Source organism: Syngnathus scovelli, chromosome 17, assembly GCF_024217435.2.
Source record: "Syngnathus scovelli strain Florida chromosome 17, RoL_Ssco_1.2, whole genome shotgun sequence".
In the NCBI taxonomy this organism is placed as follows: Eukaryota; Metazoa; Chordata; class Actinopteri; order Syngnathiformes; family Syngnathidae; genus Syngnathus; species Syngnathus scovelli.
The window spans coordinates 2,479,233-2,500,969 of NC_090863.1; the positions used below are offsets into that span (position 1 = coordinate 2,479,233).

At 42.8% G+C, this 21,737-nt stretch overlaps 2 protein-coding genes across 3 annotated transcripts in view; one reads left to right on the top strand and one right to left on the bottom strand.

Moving 5' to 3' along the window:
• Positions 1–3,253, top strand: part of nyap2b (neuronal tyrosine-phosphorylated phosphoinositide-3-kinase adaptor 2b) — a 16,035-nt gene extending 12,782 nt beyond the window's left edge. The window contains exons 6-7 of one of the 2 annotated variants that reach the window (XM_049748269.2): positions 194–300; positions 503–3,253. In XM_049748269.2, the coding sequence (XP_049604226.1) occupies positions 194–300; positions 503–781 (386 nt within the window). In that variant the 3' untranslated portion in view covers positions 782–3,253. The remainder of the gene's footprint in view (positions 1–193; positions 301–502) is intronic. The other variant, XM_049748271.2, reaches the window with a different exon arrangement.
• Positions 3,163–21,733, bottom strand: LOC125985492 (collagen alpha-4(IV) chain). Its single transcript, XM_049748399.1, has 48 exons — positions 21,724–21,733; positions 21,632–21,677; positions 15,551–15,593; positions 14,840–14,911; positions 13,803–13,937; positions 13,675–13,719; positions 13,484–13,600; positions 13,293–13,358; positions 13,162–13,197; positions 12,935–12,997; positions 12,813–12,848; positions 12,684–12,725; positions 12,523–12,606; positions 12,338–12,382; positions 12,196–12,267; positions 11,867–11,911; positions 11,744–11,797; positions 11,572–11,635; positions 11,338–11,442; positions 10,967–11,116; positions 10,880–10,888; positions 10,701–10,790; positions 10,456–10,607; positions 10,152–10,224; positions 9,967–10,073; positions 9,689–9,872; positions 9,522–9,593; positions 9,330–9,437; positions 9,037–9,255; positions 8,812–8,973; positions 8,563–8,730; positions 8,313–8,456; positions 7,827–7,937; positions 7,574–7,752; positions 7,423–7,486; positions 7,260–7,334; positions 6,846–6,953; positions 6,661–6,768; positions 6,452–6,523; positions 6,232–6,360; positions 5,928–6,035; positions 5,703–5,858; positions 5,519–5,626; positions 5,275–5,412; positions 5,077–5,193; positions 4,699–4,887; positions 4,215–4,498; positions 3,163–4,100 (listed from the first exon to the last, which is right to left on the bottom strand). The coding sequence occupies exons 1-48, from the start codon at positions 21,731–21,733 to the stop codon at positions 3,831–3,833; spliced, it is 5,034 nt and encodes a 1,677-aa protein (XP_049604356.1). The 3' UTR covers positions 3,163–3,830.
• Between the last annotated feature and the right edge of the window lie 4 nt (positions 21,734–21,737).

The window sequence follows — 21,737 nt, forward strand, 5'->3', positions numbered from 1 at the left end:
CGCGTATGCTATTGATGAATGGGGGTGCCAACCGGTGGGCTTGCAAAGGTTTCATCGAGGATGGAACGGGCTGAAAAGTAAACAGCAGTGCAGTCGTGGTCTCATCCAAACTATGTACCATTATCTGGGTATGCCTTTCAATCATTCCTGATCAATCTTTCTAACAAGGCCACATTTGTCCCCGTCTTTGTAGATACTATGAAAGCAGTGCCTAAGTATGCCCGCTCGCCTTCCATGTCCGCTAACCCGTCTCCAATCGGGACGCCACAAAGGAGAGCGGCAGAGGCTCATCACAGCCAGGTAAGCAGATTTCAAATGTACTACGTATAGTTGTTCACCTCGCAGTCCAAGCAGTTCGTTTATTCAACCATGTGAAGTGCGTTCAACAAGAAAACTGGCGTTTTCAGTTGACTTGACCTGCGTTGGCGCACAAACCAACCTGGTGCTTTCACACTTACTTAGTGGCAGTGATGCCTCAAGTTGATACGCTGCCACTGCTCAGCAGATGCCCCAGATGCCGTGGATCTGCGGCGACACCACCATGCTGGAGCAGATTGAGAGGAAGCGAACACTCTGCAAAGAAATCCGGTCCAGGCAACATCCTCAACTGCAGCGGTATCTGGAGAGGCCTCCCCCGGACAGGAGTGAGGATCAGCCAAGTCAGAGCAAGCAAGAGAGTGGCCCGGTCCTCCCGCCTTGCGGGAAGAGCGGCGGGGCCAAGAAGATCCGTCCTCCTCCTTACCCAACGCAGACAACTGTATTCTGGGACACTGCCATCTGACTTGATCCAAACACACCTGCCATGCGCCACACAAGCCAGAATGAGGCCCCCTTCCTCTCCCCTCGAGGGATCATCCAGACAAGCAACTAGAGCACCAGAAGGAGGATGCTCACTGATGTCAAAGGATAATGGTGTTACCATAGCAATATTTCTGCTTGTTCAGGTTGTCACGTTTTCTTATCATCGCTGGTGATATTTGATATTTTTCTATTTCATGTGGCTGGATTCTTGTAATATAACCAGTAGAGTAGATATTTGATCAATAGATATTTTCTAAATCAGATGGGGATTAAAGAGCATCCGAAATGATGTATAGCAGATGGAGATGCCATCTAACGTTTGGTTATCTTAGGATTGTTTTTTTACGTTTTGCCCATTACTTTGACCTTAAATACTCGATGAATACTTGTCCTGTGGTAGTAGCATAACGTTTTTCTTTCGACCCAACACCTTTTGAAAGCACTACTTAAGATGAATGATGTACGTATTCCGTTTTGTCTTCAACTCCTTGAAAGTTTCACTGTTGTGTTGTCAGTCGAGGAGTTGTGTCGACATTAGGGATGGCTTTCATCGATTGTCAAGTGAGTGAGGAGAGAATTGTCGATTCATCGTGTTTGGAAGCATTTACGTAAGACAAAATGGAGTGCACTCGGCGCTGCCGATTCAGTCGGTTTATTTTTCATCTGAAAAGACGCAACATGGCAGCTATGTGAAGTTGAGCTTCATCCACACATTTTTCACTATCGTAATACAACACTGTCATCCACTCGACTTCAGAACAATCAGAAAAGGATTGTCCAATCCCATTAATCGGAACAACATCTTTGCATAGTCGACAAGGAAATGGAGTGAAATGCCCATCCCTAACGGACAGGTTGTAGATTGCTATCCGCGCCCACTTTAGCGCATTTCAAATGTATGATGGAAAGAAGTCACTTCATCAGTCTTTTGGGGGGGGGGGGGGGGGGGGGGGGGGGGGGGGGGGGGGGGTGAAACTTTGTCAGAGTGTAGTAGGACGACAGAGGAAATGTGATGATGATGATATCTGTAGTATTGAACCACACCAATACGGGTGTGTCGTAGCAAATTAGAAAAGACATTATCGACAGTATGATTTCCAAAACCAGCCAAAGCCTGTTTTAAGCGAGAAACTGTGTGGTTGCACTTTGGATGGGTTGGTTATTCAAAATGGGCTTGGTGGCAATCCACTCAACGCCGGCGCCTTTACTTTGCCATGCACACTGCAAGTACCAGTACACAGTGTAAATACTTGATGCCAATAACCAGCCTGTACAATCAACACCTGAGCTTTTAGAACCTGTCTTGATTTTACTGCAGATTATAATAGCCATATGCACTTGCTTAAGAAATACCTTTCAAGATGATGCTTATATACAGTATATATTTTTGAAAACGTGACAAGTAGCGAGCTGTGCCATGTGCCGCGTTTTATTTTGCCAGGGAAGTCAGAGCTCCATTCGGGATTGGCTGTGTGCGTGTGTGCGCGTGTGTGTGTGTGTGTGTGTGTGTGTGTGTGTGTGTGTGTGTGTGTGTGTGTGTGTGTGTGTGTGTGTGTGTGTGTGTGTGTGTGTTTGACATGCAGTCATTGACTGATTGGTTGTCCCCGGATCGATTGCGATTGGCCGGAAACATTTACGGAGATCATCGAGGACCTATGTCATGGCCAACAGCTCAAGAAATGAATCTAAGGACAGGGGGTTGCACAAAGGCCTCCAAATCTCGGGGGTTTGCCAAGAAAACTGCACTGCCCATCACCGCTCCATCAAATCCAATCAGGCTGGTAACAATGTTCCTTCTCCCTCAGCTCTCTCTCTCCCTCTACCTCAACCTCCTGTTTTCATCATCTCAATTGGTTCCCTTTTGCACATTCAAATGCAATGTCCACATTGCCAAATACTAGTATGGGTTGGACGGATGAGCTACAGCCCTCAGAGTGCAAGTGCAGTAACCCCCTCTCGTGGTGCCAATCAGCGCCGCAGCCCTCCCTCCCTCTGTGTTGTACCGATACGATACGTGTGAGTGAGAGAGAGAGCGACAGAGAGAGCGCACCAGGGAGTGACCTCTGTGTTTGTGTGTGCCTAGCTACGTACACTGTATGCAAGCTGAATCGAAAGAAAAAAATAAAGAAATAAATATGATTGTTTCAAAATGTTAACTTGGCCCCGCCCGCACCCATAATATTCGGGAAGGCGGGGTAGGGTTTTGGAAATGTAATAATGATGATGTACAATCTTTTTGTGTGTATAAACGTGCACTGTGAAAAGGTAGAGAGAGCACCGCACTGTCAGAGTCCTCTGTCTTATTGCACTTATTGAGTGTTCTCTTGTTTTGCGTATTTCAAAAAATAAAGGAAAAAAAACTTGTTTGAGGAAAAATAAGCATTGTATTCTGATTGTCACTTGGGCTTGTTAAGAGAAATACATAAATAAATAAATATGAACTTGAAACCTACCACGGGAAAAAAGATGATCATTATATACGTACTAAAAGGAACAGTGGCAATTGTTCGTTCATTCTAAGTTTTGTCATTCGAACCAATGAAGAGCACAATTTAGATGGCGAAGAAAAAAAAAAAAAAAAAAAAAGAAGCATTTATAAGAATTTTTCCTGGAGGGACACTTTACTTGAAAAAAAATACTAACACTTATGAACACATGAGAAACAGTGTCAAGATAATCATCACCCACATACGTATCATCCGTTGATGGTGAAATTAATCATGTACAAAAATCAGCATTTGTAAGAAGATGTGACCAAACTCATTGGCAATTCCGCCGTCATTATCTTGGTTAAACTGATATTTCACGTGCGGTTAAGGCTATGCCAACAACGCCTTTTTGTCGGCTGATTTTCCTCATGTAAAATGTGTGCCTTACTTCAAAAAAGATTGGGAATCACCCGTCGAGACGTTCAGCCTGATACTTTGCCACCTCATTAGTATGTGCTTAAGTAGACATGTCTAAGTTGAACTTTTGGAACAGCAACTCAACTTAGCACCAAGCAATCCAAAGCCTTCTTCACCCTTGGGTCAAAATGTGCTGTACTGTCTGAGGCAGACTTGACATTGACTGGCCTTGCGTCGCTGCTCCCCGGCAGCTTTGATGGTCCCGGGCTTGGGCTTGACAAACTGATCAGTGTGGCGTATGGCGGTCAGCCAGAAGCTGTAGAGGTTGGCAAAGTAGTGACAAGAACCTCGCGCGCCCTGGCACTCGATGATCGGGTGGGTTCGGAAGTCCTTGAGGCAGCTGCCGGGGGATGTCAGGGACTGACCGCCACCCTCGTCACCTGCCCCTGTTTCCTGGAAAAAAACACAAATACAAAAGCAGCGGTGAAGACTCATCTGTGTGTCTTTTGCTCATCCCATTTTCAGCCGGCAGAAAAAATCCAATCTATATATAAATTGTATACACACAAGGAGAAAGGAAAAGCCCGTCCAAAGGCTCCTCCAGCCAGGTGGGCATTGTGGAATTGATGGATCCTGACTATGAAAAGCCACAGCTGGCAAACGTGTCTCGCACACCACACAGCGGCTGATGTGGGATCTGATCTCATAGCCAAAGAGCGGCATCATGGGTATAGCCGCCGTGGTGGAGAGCCAGTAGGACTTGTCGTTCCGAGCCGAGTAGTGGCAGGCAGCTTTGTTGCAGTAGGAGAACGGCATGGTGGAAAAGACGGGCAAGCAAGAGCCAGCTTGACCTACAGACGAGCAAGGCGGGAAGGAAATTTGTTGATTGGATTGATGTTCTGCAAAAACACTTACTAGCTCGACTTGATATGCTATAAAAAGAGCTAGCCACCCCAAATTCCAAGAAGGTGCTCGTTTTCTAAATTGATGCCATTTAAAGCCAATGCTGCTTACGGATTGACAAGTGTCAATCATGCCGGAATTGACCCACCAAGGTCTTGAGTGTGAGCCTTCTCCTGTCCCTCCAGGTAGGCCAGACTGTAGCCCACCCAAAGCTGACTGGTGCCATCAGGGCATTGAGGCACTTGTACCGATTGGCTATGAAGAACCAACAGAAAGCCTGAGCTTGATGTCCTCGCATAACCTGGTGCGCCTGGGTCACCACGTGGACCTGGGGTGCCTGGAGAGGGGATACGCAGAGTGTACAAAATCCAAGGACAGAGTACACACAAGCAGCTGATGATCAAACAAATGGGCCTACTGTTTTTTTGTTTCGTATTGATCTAGCTCAGTGCTTCATGACGTAGTATTTTCAATGTCAGCTACAATCCTGACAACCTGAATGGATTGAATGAAATTTCAAAGTTACCTTGAGGCCCAACAAATCCTGGTTCACCAAAATCTCCTACATCACCAATAGAACCGTCAATACCAGGAGGACCTGGGGGTCCAGTGATGCCCTGAGAACCAGTTCGACCCTTTGGTCCTGAAATGCAAGAGAAAAACAAAATGATTCTCAGACATACTACGTACGTATACGGTACATTGCAATAAATGAGTCTCTTGCCTTTTAGTCCGTTATGCCCGGGTGAACCCGGAGCGCCTGGCAACCCAATGGGTCCTGGGTAACCAGGTGGCCCAGGAGGGCCGTCTGGAGCCTTCCGTATGGGTTCAGTAAAAGAATCACCAGGGACACCCTTAGCACCTGCACAAGTGAACAGTCATTAAACAGTATGATCGAGAATAGTCTACGCTACAAAGAGTCCCAAAGATACCTTTTGCATAGCTCATGAAGCTTTTGGACTACTCACCAACATCTCCAGCTGGGCCAGTTACTCCTTTCCTCCCCGAAGGCCCAGGATCACCTCTCGGTCCTTTCGCTCCATCAAAACCTCTGGAACCGGGAAGGCCTCTCTCACCTATAAAGATGCATTTAAGGCTCAAAGATACATAAGTATAATGGATCTTTTCAATTACACTTGAAGGTGGTTTTACCCTTTGGTCCTGGAAAGCCTGGATATGACGGAGTTCCTTGATTTCCTGGATAGCCCTTGTCTCCTTTCTGGCCTGGAAGCCCAGGTAGGCCGGGTGGCCCCGGATCCCCCTTGTGGAAAAAGAGGCTGCCTGCTTCACCTTTCGGTCCAGCAGGCCCTGAGTAGAACAAGTAGAACATCAAATAAAATGATGGCAACATGCAGAATGAAGAAGACATGAACAGACCTTGCGGGCCGGGAGCCCCTTCAGATCCTGGATCTCCGACAGGTCCCGGCAAAGGTTTGTCACATTCTCTCCCAAGATAACCAGGTTCACCTAGAGAACCGTCTGGACCTATTGGAAGAATATGAAATAGGACATTGAATTCAACTTTAAGTGTCAGGAAAGGCTGATTCCAGTTGAATAGTATTTCCGATATCCATTAGGACGCAAACCCATGTACTATATCTCATAACCTCCCTCAGATGATCTGTTTTCTTGATGCAATGGCGTTGTCTTGATCTTCATTAGTTTCATTCGTATTTCATACCTGAGTCACCTGGCGGACCCCTCAGGCCTTTTGGCCCGGGATAAGAGGGTCCTGGAGGCCCCGGCAGTCCCTTGGAACCCTTAGCTCCAGGATATCCATCTGGTCCAGGATGACCTGGGATAGTTACTCCTTGAAAAACATAAGAACTATTTTTAAGAGATGTTTTAACTGAAGAACAACAGAATGGTGAAAACAAAGTTTTATTGATTTTTTTTTTTACCACTTGCTCCTTTCATCCCTCTCGGTCCCCTTAGGCCATCCAGTCCAGAAAGACCGGGCGGACCGGGCAGTCCTTAAAAATGTCATTATTCATATATTTAGAATTGCAAAGAAAAAAAGGCAGGATTATACCAAAGTGCACAGCCGTAACAATATACAGAATACCATGTCATTGTATTTTTTAGATGTTTCAAAAGACAATATAAGTACCTGAGGGTCCAGTTGGGCCTGGTGGACCCAAAGACCCCACATACCCACTATCACCTTGAACACCCGGAAGACCCGGACTACCCGATGGACCAATAGGCCCAGGAAAACCTATTTTAAAAAAAAATCTCATCAACAATAATGGAACCCAAAGTAATTCACAAAGAAAACAGCCACGGAAAAATCACCTGGTCCACCATGTATTCCCGGATCACCAGGAGTGCCCGGCTGTCCAGGCGTTCCCGGATATCCCCTTGGACCTGGATCCCCTGGATCCCCTGGATCTCCAATCGGTACTGAATAAAAGAGACGGGGGTAGACGTTAGTGAAGCACACCCTGTATATTGCTTCTCTGCGCCATTCAATTCAGATTGGGTGGTGGCTGACGCATGGTGTGCTAGTGATTTGCATGTCTTCACTTCTAAGGTTTGCAGCTTTGGCATTTTTGTTTTACTGTACTAAAGGTGCCTTTCTTGACTTATTTGTAGTTTGACTCTGTCTGGTTGTTAGTGAGTGCAAGACTTTAAGGGATAGGGGTAAGAAAACAGCTTTCAAATACAAGTTTTTTTGCCTTTACGTTGACGACTATACTCAAAATTTACCACTGAATCCCTTCTCCCCTTTAGCTCCTTTGGGTCCGGGGCTTCCGGGATGTCCAAAAGACTCTCCGGGTTCACCTAGAAGAGTATTTGTTTGAATTAGTGAAAAAAGCTAACCAGGTAATGTGGTAAACGTTAAATACATTGATGACAGATTTGGATTTACCTTTGGCACCTGAAAATCCTGGAACCCCTGGAAGTCCTGGTTGTCCCTGTGATCCTGGTTCTCCCTGTATAAGATACGAACATAACTGATGGCATTACAACAGAATTATTATACACATAGGTAATAACTTCAGGTCATTTCGGATTCGTACCGGATCTCCATCATTCCCACTGTATCCCCTTGGTCCAATAAAACCTTTCAATCCAGGGTGCCCAGGATTTCCAGGTATCCCATGTCTTCCAGGTACACCAGCATCACCTTTAAATCCTTGTGAACCAGGGAAGCCATCTGGTCCTGGAACGCCTTGCCTCCCTCTTTGCCCCTTTTCACCTAGAGAAAATGATGAACTAATCAAACTGATCAATAATTATCGACATCATTTTGCAAGCGGATAGTTTAATTGCCTGTTGGTCCTGGTAGACCTGGCTGCCCTCTTCTTCCTGGAGTTCCTGGTTCTCCCTTTTTTAAAATCTCAAGTTTTTCTTCCCCGGGTAATCCTCTGGGACCACGTATTCCTGAAGGCCACAAATGGGGATTATACAGTGTGTGTGTGTGTGTGTGTGTGTGTGTGTGTGTGTGTGCGTGTGCGTGTGTGTATGTATGTGTTTATGTATGTATTTATGTATGTATGTGTGTATGTATGTATGCATGCATGTATGCATGTATGTATGTATGTATGTATGTATGTATGTATGTATGTACGTATGTATGTACATATACATATATATATATATATATATATATATATATATATATATATATATATATATATATATATATTTTTTTTTTTTAGATTCTGTGGCCACTACTGGACATGGACTTTCGGTGAGGGCAAAGTTTCCAAACGATGCAGTCAACAGCAAGTGAAGTGAAGCATTTGTACGTCATACCTTTCATACCAGGATATCCTGTTTCTCCTCGGCTACCTAGTGGACCATCAAAGCCTCTTTCCCCCTGCTTGCCTCTTGGACCTGGAGGTCCCGGCGGGCCTGGTAAGCCTTTGGCCCCATCCCTGCCAGGTAAGCCCAACTCACCTTAAGAATAAATCCCAATAACATTATCACTTCAGCAGGACCAAATAAGTACTCCCTTTTGACTGGAATTTAATTTCCTTTTGACTGTAGATTTGACACGGTTCACCTTTGTGTCCTGGCCAACCGTCATTCCCAAAATCTCCCGGAGGACCAGCAGAGCCTCTCGGCCCTGCTGGGCCCGGTATACCAGGAGGACCACTGCGACCCGGTGGACCCATGGCGCCATGACCCGGTAGGCCATTATCTCCCTGTGAGCCTTTTGGACCAGGGATACCTACAGAATAACAAGGAACACTTGAACATGGGAGAAATCAAACCCCGTCAATGAGTGGTTAATTTTCTCCTCCATCCTCACCTGTCACTCTTGGTCCAGGGTTTCCTGGAGGACCAGGTGGTCCAGGAGGTCCTGTTGACTCCCATATTGTACATCGCGAGCCTGGAGGTCCGGGAGCTCCACGATCACCATCAAATCCTTGTTCTCCTTTTCGACCTGGCCTTCCAGGTGGCCCTTGTACACCTGTGGATGTTGTCAAATATTTGAGATGCAGACTGATCTAAGATTTGGTATACTTCCACTTACCTGTAAACCCTGGGCTTCCTGGACTGCCAGGAATCCCCTTTCTCCCTCTAACTCCAGGTTGGCCTGGATGACCAGGAGGACCTGGCAAAGTATTGAACACATCTCCAGGGGACCCTTTCCTCCCTGATGGTCCCGGTACTCCGGGAGCGCCTGGGGGACCATCGAGGCTTTTCCCACGACTACCAGGGTCACCATGATCTCCATTTATACCTTGTGGCCCTGTTAGGGATACAAGGTGTTACCCAGCTAAGATATCAATCATTTGTCAATGACATTGTTGTCTGCCTGACAACCTGGAGGTCCAATCCCTTCAATTCCACCATCATCTCCTTTCATGCCTTTCCGTCCTGGATGTCCCGGGGGTCCTACAATTCCGTCCCTTCCGGGTTCACCTGGAAAGCCTACAAACGTTAAAATGACCAAAGAGATTGAGTTTAAAAACTAATATTGGCATAAAGTAAGGTAAGTTCTGTCCAGTGTTTCACCTGGGGAACCAGGTTCTCCCTTAACACCAGGTGATCCCGTCGCATTCTCATGACAACAGACTGCAGGGTCGCCTAATGATTTTCAGTGAAAAAATGCTTGCTATAGAAACAACATACATACATATCAATAAATCAGAAACATTGATTGAATAAGAAAAGTATTCAACCTGGCGGGCCCTTTCGACCGGGAATTCCTGGGGAGCCCGGGTACCCGTGATCACCTTTCAGTCCTGCTGGACCCTGGGGACCTGGAAAACCAGGACCTGGGAGCCCCAGACTGCCTGGCAAACCTTTGGGACCACCTGTCCCTGGGTCTCCTTTGGGACCAGGTTTACCTCTGTAACTGGAACCCTATGAAAGTGTGTAAAGTAGTCAGTTTTTATCAACAATGCATCAAATACTGTTAAGTCTTATGTATTTGCAGTATTGAAAGCATACTACTCACTGGTGGTCCAGGGATTCCTGGCAGCCCAGGAAGACCATCGATTCCTGGTTTACCCAGTTGGCCAGGAGAACCAGGATATCCAGTGTCTCCTTGGTTTCCCTTTGCACCTTTTATCCGTCAAAAAAAATGTCTGATGTTTTGGGGGAATACTATGAGTGGTTCTTAACCATATTGGGCTTGCTCACCTTTATCTGTTGTGATAAAGCCATCCCCCTTTTGGCCCTTTAGCCCTTTTAAACCTAGGTATCCTTTAAAACCCTGCAATTACATACAGGAAGTGTTCACATGTAAAAACTTGGTTGCGGGGCTAACATTAAAATGTTAACTGTAACAATTTCCATTTGAACATGCAATACAGAAACATTTTCCATCATCCCTCAGCCTGCCTTCATCATCATCTCCAAAACTTTAGCCACTGCAGGCCAGTAATATTATCAAGTAATTCATGTATTGAGCACGGCTGTCTATTGGTTATCCCATTGTCCTCACATGAGGTCCAGCAGGACCCTCTTCTCCTTTTAGTCCTGGGTCCCCCTTCATCCCTGGAGTTCCTGGTAATCCTGGAGGTCCTGGAAAACCAGGCTGACCAGGGGGACCAGGCGGTCCATGAGAAAACGTACAATTACAAGCCCCTTCACAGCCTGTGGGGATCATTGGCAAATGAATGCTTGTGCATTTTTCTCTCTTAGGACATTTTGACGGTTAAAAATAAAAATAAAAAAAAAAGCACACACCCTTAAGTCCTTTGAAGCCTTTTATTCCAGGAGGTCCTCGGGGTCCATTATCACCAGGGTCACCTGGGTGACCAGGCTCACAAATGTAGCCTATGGAATCAACCAAGCACAAAATGTAAGACACTGTAATGCTGTCAAAGACACATTGGAGATGTTTTAAAGAAGGGGATGGTACTCACCCCCACATCCTTCGTGGATCAAACGTAAAGCACAGCGTTTTAGATCAGATATTCACAACCCAACTTACAAAATATAGCATTTTATACCTGGAGGACCGCGAACTCCGATAACACCTTTACGCCCGCGTATTCCTTTTCTTCCTTTTGGTCCTGGGACTGGATTGATTAAGCCACCTGGCTCTCCTTTAAAGCCCTTAGGACCCGGGGGTCCGCTTGGACCAGGCACACTCAGCCCATCTAGGAAATAAGACAAGGTAGATGAAGTCAAAGCAATCGTGTTTTTAACAGATCCTTTTCTCTTAAACCCCAAAAAGTCAAAATGACTTTTTAAAATGCCGCCGAAATCCAACGTTCATCCATCATCATATGTCGTAAACAGACAATCGAGAACGCTTGTAAATGAATCGCATACGCAATGTGGCAAAAAAAGAAGTCATGACCAGGCAGAAACTTCTTACCTGTATACGTTAGTCCTTTTGGGCCAGGAGGGCCACGTGTGCCCATTAATCCGGGATCACCCTCTAATCCAGGATTTCCAGGATATCCCTTTTCCCCTTTTGCTCCTGTGTACGTATATAATACAATATCGTGAGAGAAAAGTCACGCAAGCACGGACGGGTAGAACATGCAAATTCCACACACTGGTTGCCCCACCGTATTTACAGACAGGCAGTATTTCTGGTAAATCTCACCTCGAAGAGGAGACCCTTTCAAATACGTCGTAGGACCAGGAAACCCCCGATCTCCATGGTCGCCCTTTTATAGTGGTATGAGTGGATGAGATTTTGAGTTTGATTCCAATTCTTTGCAGTATGGAAGCCTGTAATCATGTTGATGTTGAAAACATTTTCAAGGTAGGCTTACCTTTGGTCCAGGTGTTCCGATAAGACCCGGAAGCCCCCTTTCGCCTGGCAACCCCTAAATATCAACATATACGTACAAGATGACCTATGGAGATTTTGTTCATTTCGATATTGCTAGTTGTACCTCAGGTCCCACTGGTCCTGAAATTCCAGGTGATCCCTGAAAACCCTAAAAAGAAGAACAAAATAACATTTGAAGTATCTTTGAGTGCATCCGGTATACACAAACGACAAGAATACAAAAAAGGGCACTTGTAAATGTTTCCACAGAGCAGAGAGAATACGTACGTATGTGCCAGGCTTGTTGATGCACTATTCAAGGAACATGACTAATTCTAATGTTGTTGGATACTTTCAAATGACCGCAATATCAATGCTCATTTCTGTCTATGGCATTCCATTTCCATTGTACGTATATCAGCATGAAGCTCATTTCCTGTGTCAATGACTTGCCCGAAGTCCAGGAAAACCAAGAATTCCTTCCTCTCCTTTCATTCCTTGACTGAAGAAGTCTCCTTGACCACCCTTTCAAAAAAATACAAGTCATAGTCATGATGTTACATTGTTTTGTCTGTGACGAAAGATTTGAACTCACTTTTTTGCCCTTTGGTCCACATGGTCCAGGACGACCTCGGTCTCCCTGAAATACAGGCAAATCATTGATATTGTTGAAATGATATTCATCCAAGTGATCTAAAATGGCCCGAAGGATTCACACACACGCACACGCACACGCACACACACACACACACACACACACACACACACACACACACACACCTTGTAACCTTTTGGTGCGAGGTAACCCGGGGTCGGCTCAATGATTTCTTCTGGTCCTTGTGGACCGGGTGGGCCTTGTTCACCCTGGTACAGCACATGGAAGGAAAGTAGAGAAGATGTTTGCAATACGCATTTGCAAATGAACAGAATAGCTGTCTTACATCATCTCCTGCTGCGCCTGGCTGTGGTCTTCCAGGGTCACCCTGCACAAAGACATTTTTGTTCTATCCTATTGGCTATATGTGGATTAATGATCTTCTTTATTCTAACATAGAACTGCAATGACTCACCGCTGGTCCTCGGAGACCTTTATACCCTCTTGAGCCCTGAGTGGAGAAACAGTGGCGTTAATGACCGCTAAACAGCAGCAGTATTCATGCTGCAGTTATTCTATCAAATCATATTTATTCACCTGATCACCAGGTGGACCATGAGCACCTGTGTAGCCTTTTGGTCCGGCGACCCCGTTTTGGCCCTGAATGAAGAGGAGCAAGATTTCCAAAGGGCACTTCTTGTATTTGATGGTCACGCCGGTGAAATGTCATGATGAGCAATGGAATATTTTGGAGAGCCTTCATAGTCCTCCACTTTAGAGTTTTCATTGTAATATTCAATTGTGAGGCGAATATATGTACGTACAGGTAGACCCGCATCTCCTTGTCGACCGGGATCTCCCTGTAAGAATAAAACCAAATAACAATCCAAATGGTGCGAATGGAATTCATAGTAATGACGAGATGATCTTATAAGAATCAAAGAAGAAATCTCACAGGAAGTCCAGGAATGGAATCAGTGTATAAGGGTTCTCCCTTAACTCCTTTTGGTCCGGGAAATCCCTGACAAAGAGAGAAACAAGGATTTCATACTGGCTATAGAATACAGTACATTGGAATGCCAGAACTCCAAACTCCTCCCCACCTTGCATGTTTTATTTTGAAATGGAATCACATTTTCTACTCACAGGTGGCCCATGCAGACCATCCAGGCCAGGAAAACCGGGGACACCAGGTTGACCCGGAGCCCCCGCACAGCCATCCACTCCAGGCAAACCGGGCTCACCGCCTGCTCCAGGGTGACCCTAAAAGGTGTTGTATCCAGTCTAAAAATTGTAGAAGTGACAGGGAGTGGGGTCCTCAACCAGTCTTGACTTACCAATGAACCTTCGTGACCAGGAAAACCTGGAGGCCCAGTGTTGCCCTAAAATGTTCAGGGAAGAAAAGTATGATAGATTACTATTATCATGATACAAAGTTATAAATTGAATATGATGACAATTTTACCCGGGCTCCTTTAAGTCCTTCCGGGCCTGGTGATCCCGGTGAGCCCAGCCTGCCTTTCTCTCCAGGTGGCCCCACACTGCCCCATGATCCCATTTGCCCGCGAGGTCCTTGCTTCCCTGATTTCCCTGGAGGTCCCTACAAAGAAAGCAGGTCACCCTGGTGGAGCATGTTTTGCTTCATTGTAATCTAATATAGTACCTATGTATATTTGTTTGACTTGAATTGCTTCTTTGAATATTCTGGCTTCCTCACACTTATACAACAACAACAAAAAACATGCATGTTAGGTTCAGTGGCAAAATGGATTGTTCTCCTCACTTATCTGGTCCCTTGCGCAACACCTGAGCCCTCAGTCGAGAGCACTAAAGAAAGGTGGACTTTAAAAGTACTGGGCCTCTCTCATTTTATTGAACCAAGGCATACATGTACGTACGTAGTTTGCATAAGAACAAACAGAATAAAATCTCATAAATAGTGAAACAATCATCACATTTACTGCCCGTTCAGTTGAACATGAAGCTGTCATTGTATGAATGGCAACAGGTTTGCTGTACCGTTAATTGTTAAATGCCACTGGCATAGAAAGAAAGACAAGGGTGTAACTATCATTTTGGAAGTGGGAGGTCCAAATGTGCTTTGATGGGAAAAGGATCATCCTCTCATATAATGGCCGAAGAACAAATGGAATATTACTGTGAAACTCTGGTTGCATTTTTTGCAATGGCAGCAAAGCATAAGTAGCCAGGTATTGATTGACATGACTAAATGTCCATTGGCAACGCGAAACAAAGTCCTATACTTCCTTCTTTCCAGCAGAGGACACTAAAGATCACAAACTGGGCCTTTTTAATAAGAGCCATCAAAAATGTGCTCATCATGTGAGTAGTGTTGGCTAAAATATGTATCAATGTAGAACAAAGATGTGGAAATCCTCTCTTTACAAAAAAAAAAAAAAAAAATGAAAGTAATGAAATTATCTTACACGAGCTGTTTAAGAGGTGATTAATATTGGTGGGATTGATTAACAATCTTCTTACCCGTGCACCTTTGGCAGGAAGACACTGACATACAGAACAGTCTCTGCCATCACATGGACCTTCAACATTTCCCTGAAAAAAAGACAAATCTCAATGACATTGGATGCTACTGATTAGTAAGCGACCATGTACATATGTACGTATTTGTGCGTGCATTATGTAAACGACATGGCCGTCAAGCAGCGACCTCACATCAAAATCTGTTTAGGACCTTCCTCTGGATTGTGCAGTGGACAGTTTAGCTTCTGGAGAAATGCCTCCAACGGGTCAGCGTTTACCAAATAAGGACCCTGACCTTGATGAGAGCGTTTGATCTGAATCCAAATAGTTTGAGAGGCTGCTAACAAAACCACTCAGCACCTCCGGAGGCAGACATTTCCCACGCCAAAAAGACGCCTTTACTGCTCTGGCAAATACTGTGAAATGTTTTGGCAACAACGCAAAATATTTGGAGGAGTTTATAGATTGAGAAACTCCAAGCCATCGCAATGTAAATGCAGCTGACATTAACGAGAAGAGATGATGCGAGGAAAAGTGGCATGGTCAGTTCCACTATGCGCGTTATACCACAATGCAATGTGGCTGCAATATCCAATGTGGTGATAGAAAAAAAAAAAAAATGAAAAAAACTGCAAACACATTAGCGTGCAAGTGCCGCTGTTCTATTGCTGAACATTTTTGCATTTAAATTTCAAGTGGACAAATTCTTACCGCGTTAAGATGCTGTGCAATGACAAGCAGGACAAGGAGCCACCTGCAAAATAAAATGGATTTACAGTATTGTATGTCTTTTGGCCAACAGAATCCAAGACAACTCATTGTCCTTGAGTTATTTTCCAAAACTTTGTTGAATATGCTCTGACTGAGGCCACAAGGTGGGTAGCGTTGGCCACATCTGCCTCCTTGTGAACACTTTAGGCACTCATCGAATGAATTAGACTTGGGAAAAACCAAATGGATTCATTGCCTTTGCGAATAGAACCTTTTATAAAGTATATCAACTTGAGGGCCGGTTTTCAGTTGATGCAGGTTGCAGATGTGTTGACCGCCTGCGTAAACAGTCCAGAAGTGTGTTTAGGATGCTTGTGACATAGTCTAAGCATCTTGGTGGGGTAACAACATTTAAGCTGTCTGACATTCTTTTCTTTTTTTTTTCTTTTTTTTACCAATCCAAGTCACAATTTCAGGACAAATGATCTGTGATTCATCATAAAACTTCCTACCAGAAATGAAATTTGAACAAGCTAGCATCAAAACTAGCAAAGTTGCATGCTGCTTTGTTCTAGATTCTGCCATATTATGCCAGCCAGCCACTTGTTGCTTGTCAGAAATCATTGAGCGGGATTAGTTGCAAAAACAAAAAGACTACAAAGGAAATTAAGCAGCACTTCAACACTACAATGCAGATTGATACTGTATTTCTGTACTGTATTTATGATGAAATAAAAACCCTAACCCACTTAAACAACATTAAAATCAACAGATTTGTGTAAAAAATACTTCTTATACTTCATATACACAAACACACACGTATATATACATATAGATTAAATGTATGTGTATTTACATACTATATATATGTGTGTGTGTATATATATATATATATATATATATATATATATATATATATATATATATATAATATGGCATGCCGTTCAGGAAATTAATATTTGAATATATTGAATGAACCTTGAATATATTGAATGAACATTGGAATATATTGAATGAACCTTGAATATATTGAATGAACTTCGGAATATATTGAATGAACCTTGAATATATTGAATGAACCTTGAATATATTGAATGAACTTCGGATTATATTGAATGAACCTTGAATATATTGAATGAATTTCGGAATATATTGAATGAACCTTGAATATATTGAATGAATTTCGGAATATATTGAATGAACTTCGGAATATATTGAATGAACTTCGGAATATATTGAATGAACTTCGGAATATATTGAATGAAACTTGACTGACGTCATCATTGCCGCCATCTTGTACATGCATTTTGTTGCTGCCGCAATTATGAACCAGTCAGCTCGCAATATCGTGTCAGCTATTCTTAGCAATGATGAAATTGTCAATGCACTGGCGAGTGCTTGTACCACCCAAAAATTAAATTAAATGAAGTTGTACTAAAGTCAAGTCAGGTGGTAGCCTTCAGAATTTGCTGGCTTAATAAAATGGCATCAGCTGAAATATTCCAGTACTTTACTCAACTGGATAAAATTTTTGCTATAGGTTGTACTCCAAATGACACTAACAGTTTGGAGACTGTATCTCGTCACATTGAGGATCATATCTCCATTATTGCGTCATTCATAGTGCTTATGAGTAATAATGTTCAACAAAACATTGCTGAAAGAACATTATGCGTCCTTCTTGAACGACTCTACGAGTCTCTAAACGAGATGTTGGCGGAAATAACAGTCCACCTGGAAGTTGATGGACGACTGCATGACATGGGCACACATTCTGCATCTCAGAGAGGAAGGCTGAGGTAAGTAATATTTAAATAAGTGTATGGGGATCTAGGCTAATGCAGCCCAAGAATAATATCTACTTACAAACTTATTATTATTTATCATCACATAAAAAAATATTATAGGCTGCAAGGTACTTGCTATAGGAGTAAGACAATTAATTCACATGTGAATAAACACATTAACACATTTGTTTTTACTTTATTTTTTCTCTTTGAAGGTACAACATACCAGCTGCTCAGCTGATTCACATGCGAGATTTAGGGTTTAGCTGGATCACCATATCTCGGATGCTGTCTGTAAATATCCGAACACTGTACAACTACAGGACACAACTCGGTCTGATGGATTATGGGAGTTTCACTGACATTACAAATGACGATCTCGATCGTCTTATTGCTGATATTATCAGACAAACCCCCGGTTCTGGAGAGACCTATGTCACTGGTAGTTTGAGAGGGAGAGGAATCAGAGTTCAGCGTTGGCGGGTACGGGAGCGTTTAAGGGCAGTGGATCCAGTGGGGCGAGCCTTGAGAGGACGAAGGGCAATTCAACGGAGGGTCTACAATGTCTCTTCCCCAAATGAAGTGTGGTATGTGTTTTATAAATTTGATTAACATTAGTTATTTTTTCCTAGCTGGTCAATAATGCGCAGCAAAGGGTCGCAGGCAGGAGTTGAACTGCATCTGCAGCAGAGGACTTGTAGCCTTAGTACATGAGGCGCATTACATCCGAGATTGGAACATTCTTATTACCAAGTACAAATAGTCTTACAGCAAAATCAATGAAGTTACATTTTTATGTACATCCAGTGTTGTCTATTACAATAATAATCATAATAATAACAACAACAACAATAATAATGATAATATTAATAATAACAATATCAAAAACAGAAATAATAATACATTTCTTCTTATTTCAGGCATATTGACACAAACCACAAATTAAATCCATGGGGATTTGTCTATCATGGAGCAGTTGATGGCTACAGTCGCTGCATTACCTTTCTGAGATGTTGCACAGACAACCGAGCATCGACTGCCTTGCATCTTTTCCAGGGTGCTGTGAATGTATTTGGACTGCCACAACATGTCAGGGGTGATGCTGGTAGCGAGAACATTGATGTTGCACGGTTCATGATTGCAAATCGAGGAACAAACAGAGGAAGTTTCATAGTTGGACGTAGTGTGCATAATCAAAGGATCGAAAGACTGTGGGCAGAAGTAAACAGGGTTGTGTCAGCATACTATAACGACCTTTTCCTCTTCATGGAATATGTCAGAGTTTTAGACAGCACTGACCCTCTTCACATTACAGCTCTTCAACATGTTTATCTTCCTAGAATAAACAGATCTGTGGATGAGTTTGTGATCCAGTGGAACAACCACAGCTTGAGGACAATGGCGAGTCGGTCCCCACTGCAGCTGTGGACAATGGGAATGCTCCAACTTCCTCAGGATCAAAGGCCACTCAATCGTGTGCCTGTGCAACCCCCTTATGATCACCAGTGGGATGTGGAGTTAAGGCCCATCAACCCCTTCACTGATGATGGAAATCATGGAATTGAACTTTTTGTCAGAGCATGTGACCTACTTGAGAGATAGTCTACTAGCATTAGTAATTCAGTTGTTCCACTACTGTGATATAATATATTGTCACAGACCTGGATATAAATAAGTAATTTGAGTTTTAATCGTTTAAGGGATAATGGACAAAAGGAGTGTACAGGTCATAGGACCTAAGATTTTCTCATAACATACTATTCTTTCATATGATGTATCACCATATAGATATTCTTTCTCCAGGTTGTTAGGGCCCTGAACTCGCTACCCCCTTCTGCGTAGCATGCGGCACTGTTGCGCTATTTTCGGGAATGTCTGCTGTACGCGCACTTGCTCCTTTTTTTTTTTTTTTTGCTCCTCTTATTTATTTATTTATTTGTTGTGTTATTTATTCATTATTTATTCAGCACGCTTTTGTTATACTTGTTTACTTGTTTGTCTGTTGTGAGCCATGTCTTGTCACCGTGGGATAGGGGGGAACGAAATTTCGGTTTCTTTGGCATGTGGAGAAATTGACAATAAAGCTGACTTTGACTTTGATACTGTAAGTTTCATATGATGTATCACCATATAGATACTGTAAGTGCCATGCATTTTATATTCAATTGTGGATGAAGTATTCAGTTCTTTTCTAGTAAAAGTATATACAGTAAGAGTTTGACTCTTTCAGTTGTACTGTTAAAAGCATAGGGTTCTCAAACTTTTCCACTTCCGGACCCCTAAACTGACACAAACTGAGATGTAGTGAAGTAGAATTATAAAGTATCATGCAATGCAAATGCTCAAGTAAAGGCCTGGCAAAGACCTGAAATCTTTATTTAAGAACAATTGGGTACATGTACTAGTTACTGCCCACGACATGACAAGTCAGGTATGTACATTTCCCAGTGATACTAAATTGACAATGAACCAGTCCACACAAAGTAGGAACACAAAACCATCCATCAGAAGGCCTCACACATAAAATACAGTCATCTTGAAAGAGAGGTTTTTTTTGTAAAAGTAATTTTCTTTGGGCTGACTTTAACTTTTACAGTATACAGTCAGAGTTCTGACTTTTTTGTAGAATGAATTTTAAAAAAAAGTTCCCCATTAAAAAAAATATTCAGTGGCCCTAATACTCTTCCATATTTACAGTACTGGTAAAGGAAAGGTAAAAACTGCACTGTATGCATTATGAAAATAATTAACCATGGAATACTGTAAACAAAAATTAGTTCCATAGCAATAATCTCCGCCAGGCATAATCTCACATACATTTGTCTGTATGTCCGCAGTCCGCTGTGTGAGCAACGTGACAATGTGTCGCCGTCCATCAAATAGCCTGCGTTCAATACTAAATTAAATATTCAGCCTGCATGGTTGTGGGTGATTCTAATGATATCTATATGAACAGCTTCTCTTTTAGTTCATGCAATCCATGCAACCGCTGCAGCTTTTCATTCTCTAACCTCTACAAGTGCCGCGCCGGAGCGCAGTGCCATAACGCAGCGGTCCCCAACCTTTTTTGCACCACGGACCGGTTTAATGTCAGGCAATATTTTCACGGACCAGACCCCCCGCTCAACGTGCGGTTTAAATTAACCCTACCTATTCTTACCTCTTCTGTCTTGGGCCCTTTCTAGTGAATGGGCGTAGATTGTACAGGGGGGCTGTTGTGGGGCACTGCTGTGAGGTCGATGGCAAACTGAGGTTGCGATGATTAACAGAAGCCTGGTCTGTTGTGCGCCCAGGTCTGCCCGGATTAAAAGCAGCCTGGACTTCTTCGTCCAAAGCATGATATTGCTGGGCATGTGTCTCCGGGGGATTTTGGGTGGTACAAGCACTCGCCAGTGCATTGACAATTTCATCATTGCTATGAATAGCTGACACGATATTGCGAGCTGACTGGTTCATAATTGCGGCAGCAACAAAATGCATGTACAAGATGGCGGCAATGATGACGTCAGTCAAGTTTCATTCAATATATTCCGAAATTCATTCAATATATTCCGAAGTTAATTCAATATATTCCGAAATTCATTCAATATATTCAAGGTTCATTCAATATATTCCGAAGTTCATTCAATATATTCAAGGTTCATTCAATATATTCCGAAATTCATTCAATATATTCAAGGTTCATTCAATATATTCCGAAGTTCATTCAATATATTCAAGGTTCATTCAATATATTCCAATGTTCATTCAATATATTCAAGGTTCATTCAATATATTCCGAAATTCATTCAATATATTCAAGGTTCATTCAATATATTCCGAAGTTCATTCAATATATTCAAGGTTCATTCAATATATTCCGAAGTTCATTCAATATATTCAAGGTTCATTCAATATATTCAAATATTAATTTCCTGAACGGCATGCCATTCAATATATTCAAATATTAATTTCCTGAACGGCATGCCATAATATACGTACACACACACACATATATATATATATATATATATATATATATATATATATATATATATATATATATATATATATATATATATATATATATATATATATATATATGTGTGTCTGTATATATACATATATATGTATATATATGTATATATACATATATATACATATATATACATACATATATATATATATATATATATATATATATATATACACACACACACACACACACACACACACACACACACACACACACACACACACACACACATTTTTTTCTATTTTTTTTTTTTCCAAGAAATTTTAAATTTGATCTCACCTGAGGGCACACCATGTCAAAGCTGCACATGAAGAGCTCATCTTGGCTAGTCAGGTCCGAGAACTCAACACTTCCACCTGTGACAAAGACACAATGCTGCATGATA

Bases quoted from the DNA above. Each gene is read 5' to 3' on its own strand.
- LOC125985492 (XM_049748399.1), bottom strand. The intron at 13,359-13,483 runs GTGAGTAGAAAA...TCTCTTTGTCAG, and splicing joins ATGGTCTGCATGGGCCACCT to GGATTTCCCGGACCAAAAGG. The intron at 7,753-7,826 runs GCAATTAAACTA...CATTTTCTCTAG, and splicing joins AGGTCTACCAGGACCAACAG to GTGAAAAGGGGCAAAGAGGG.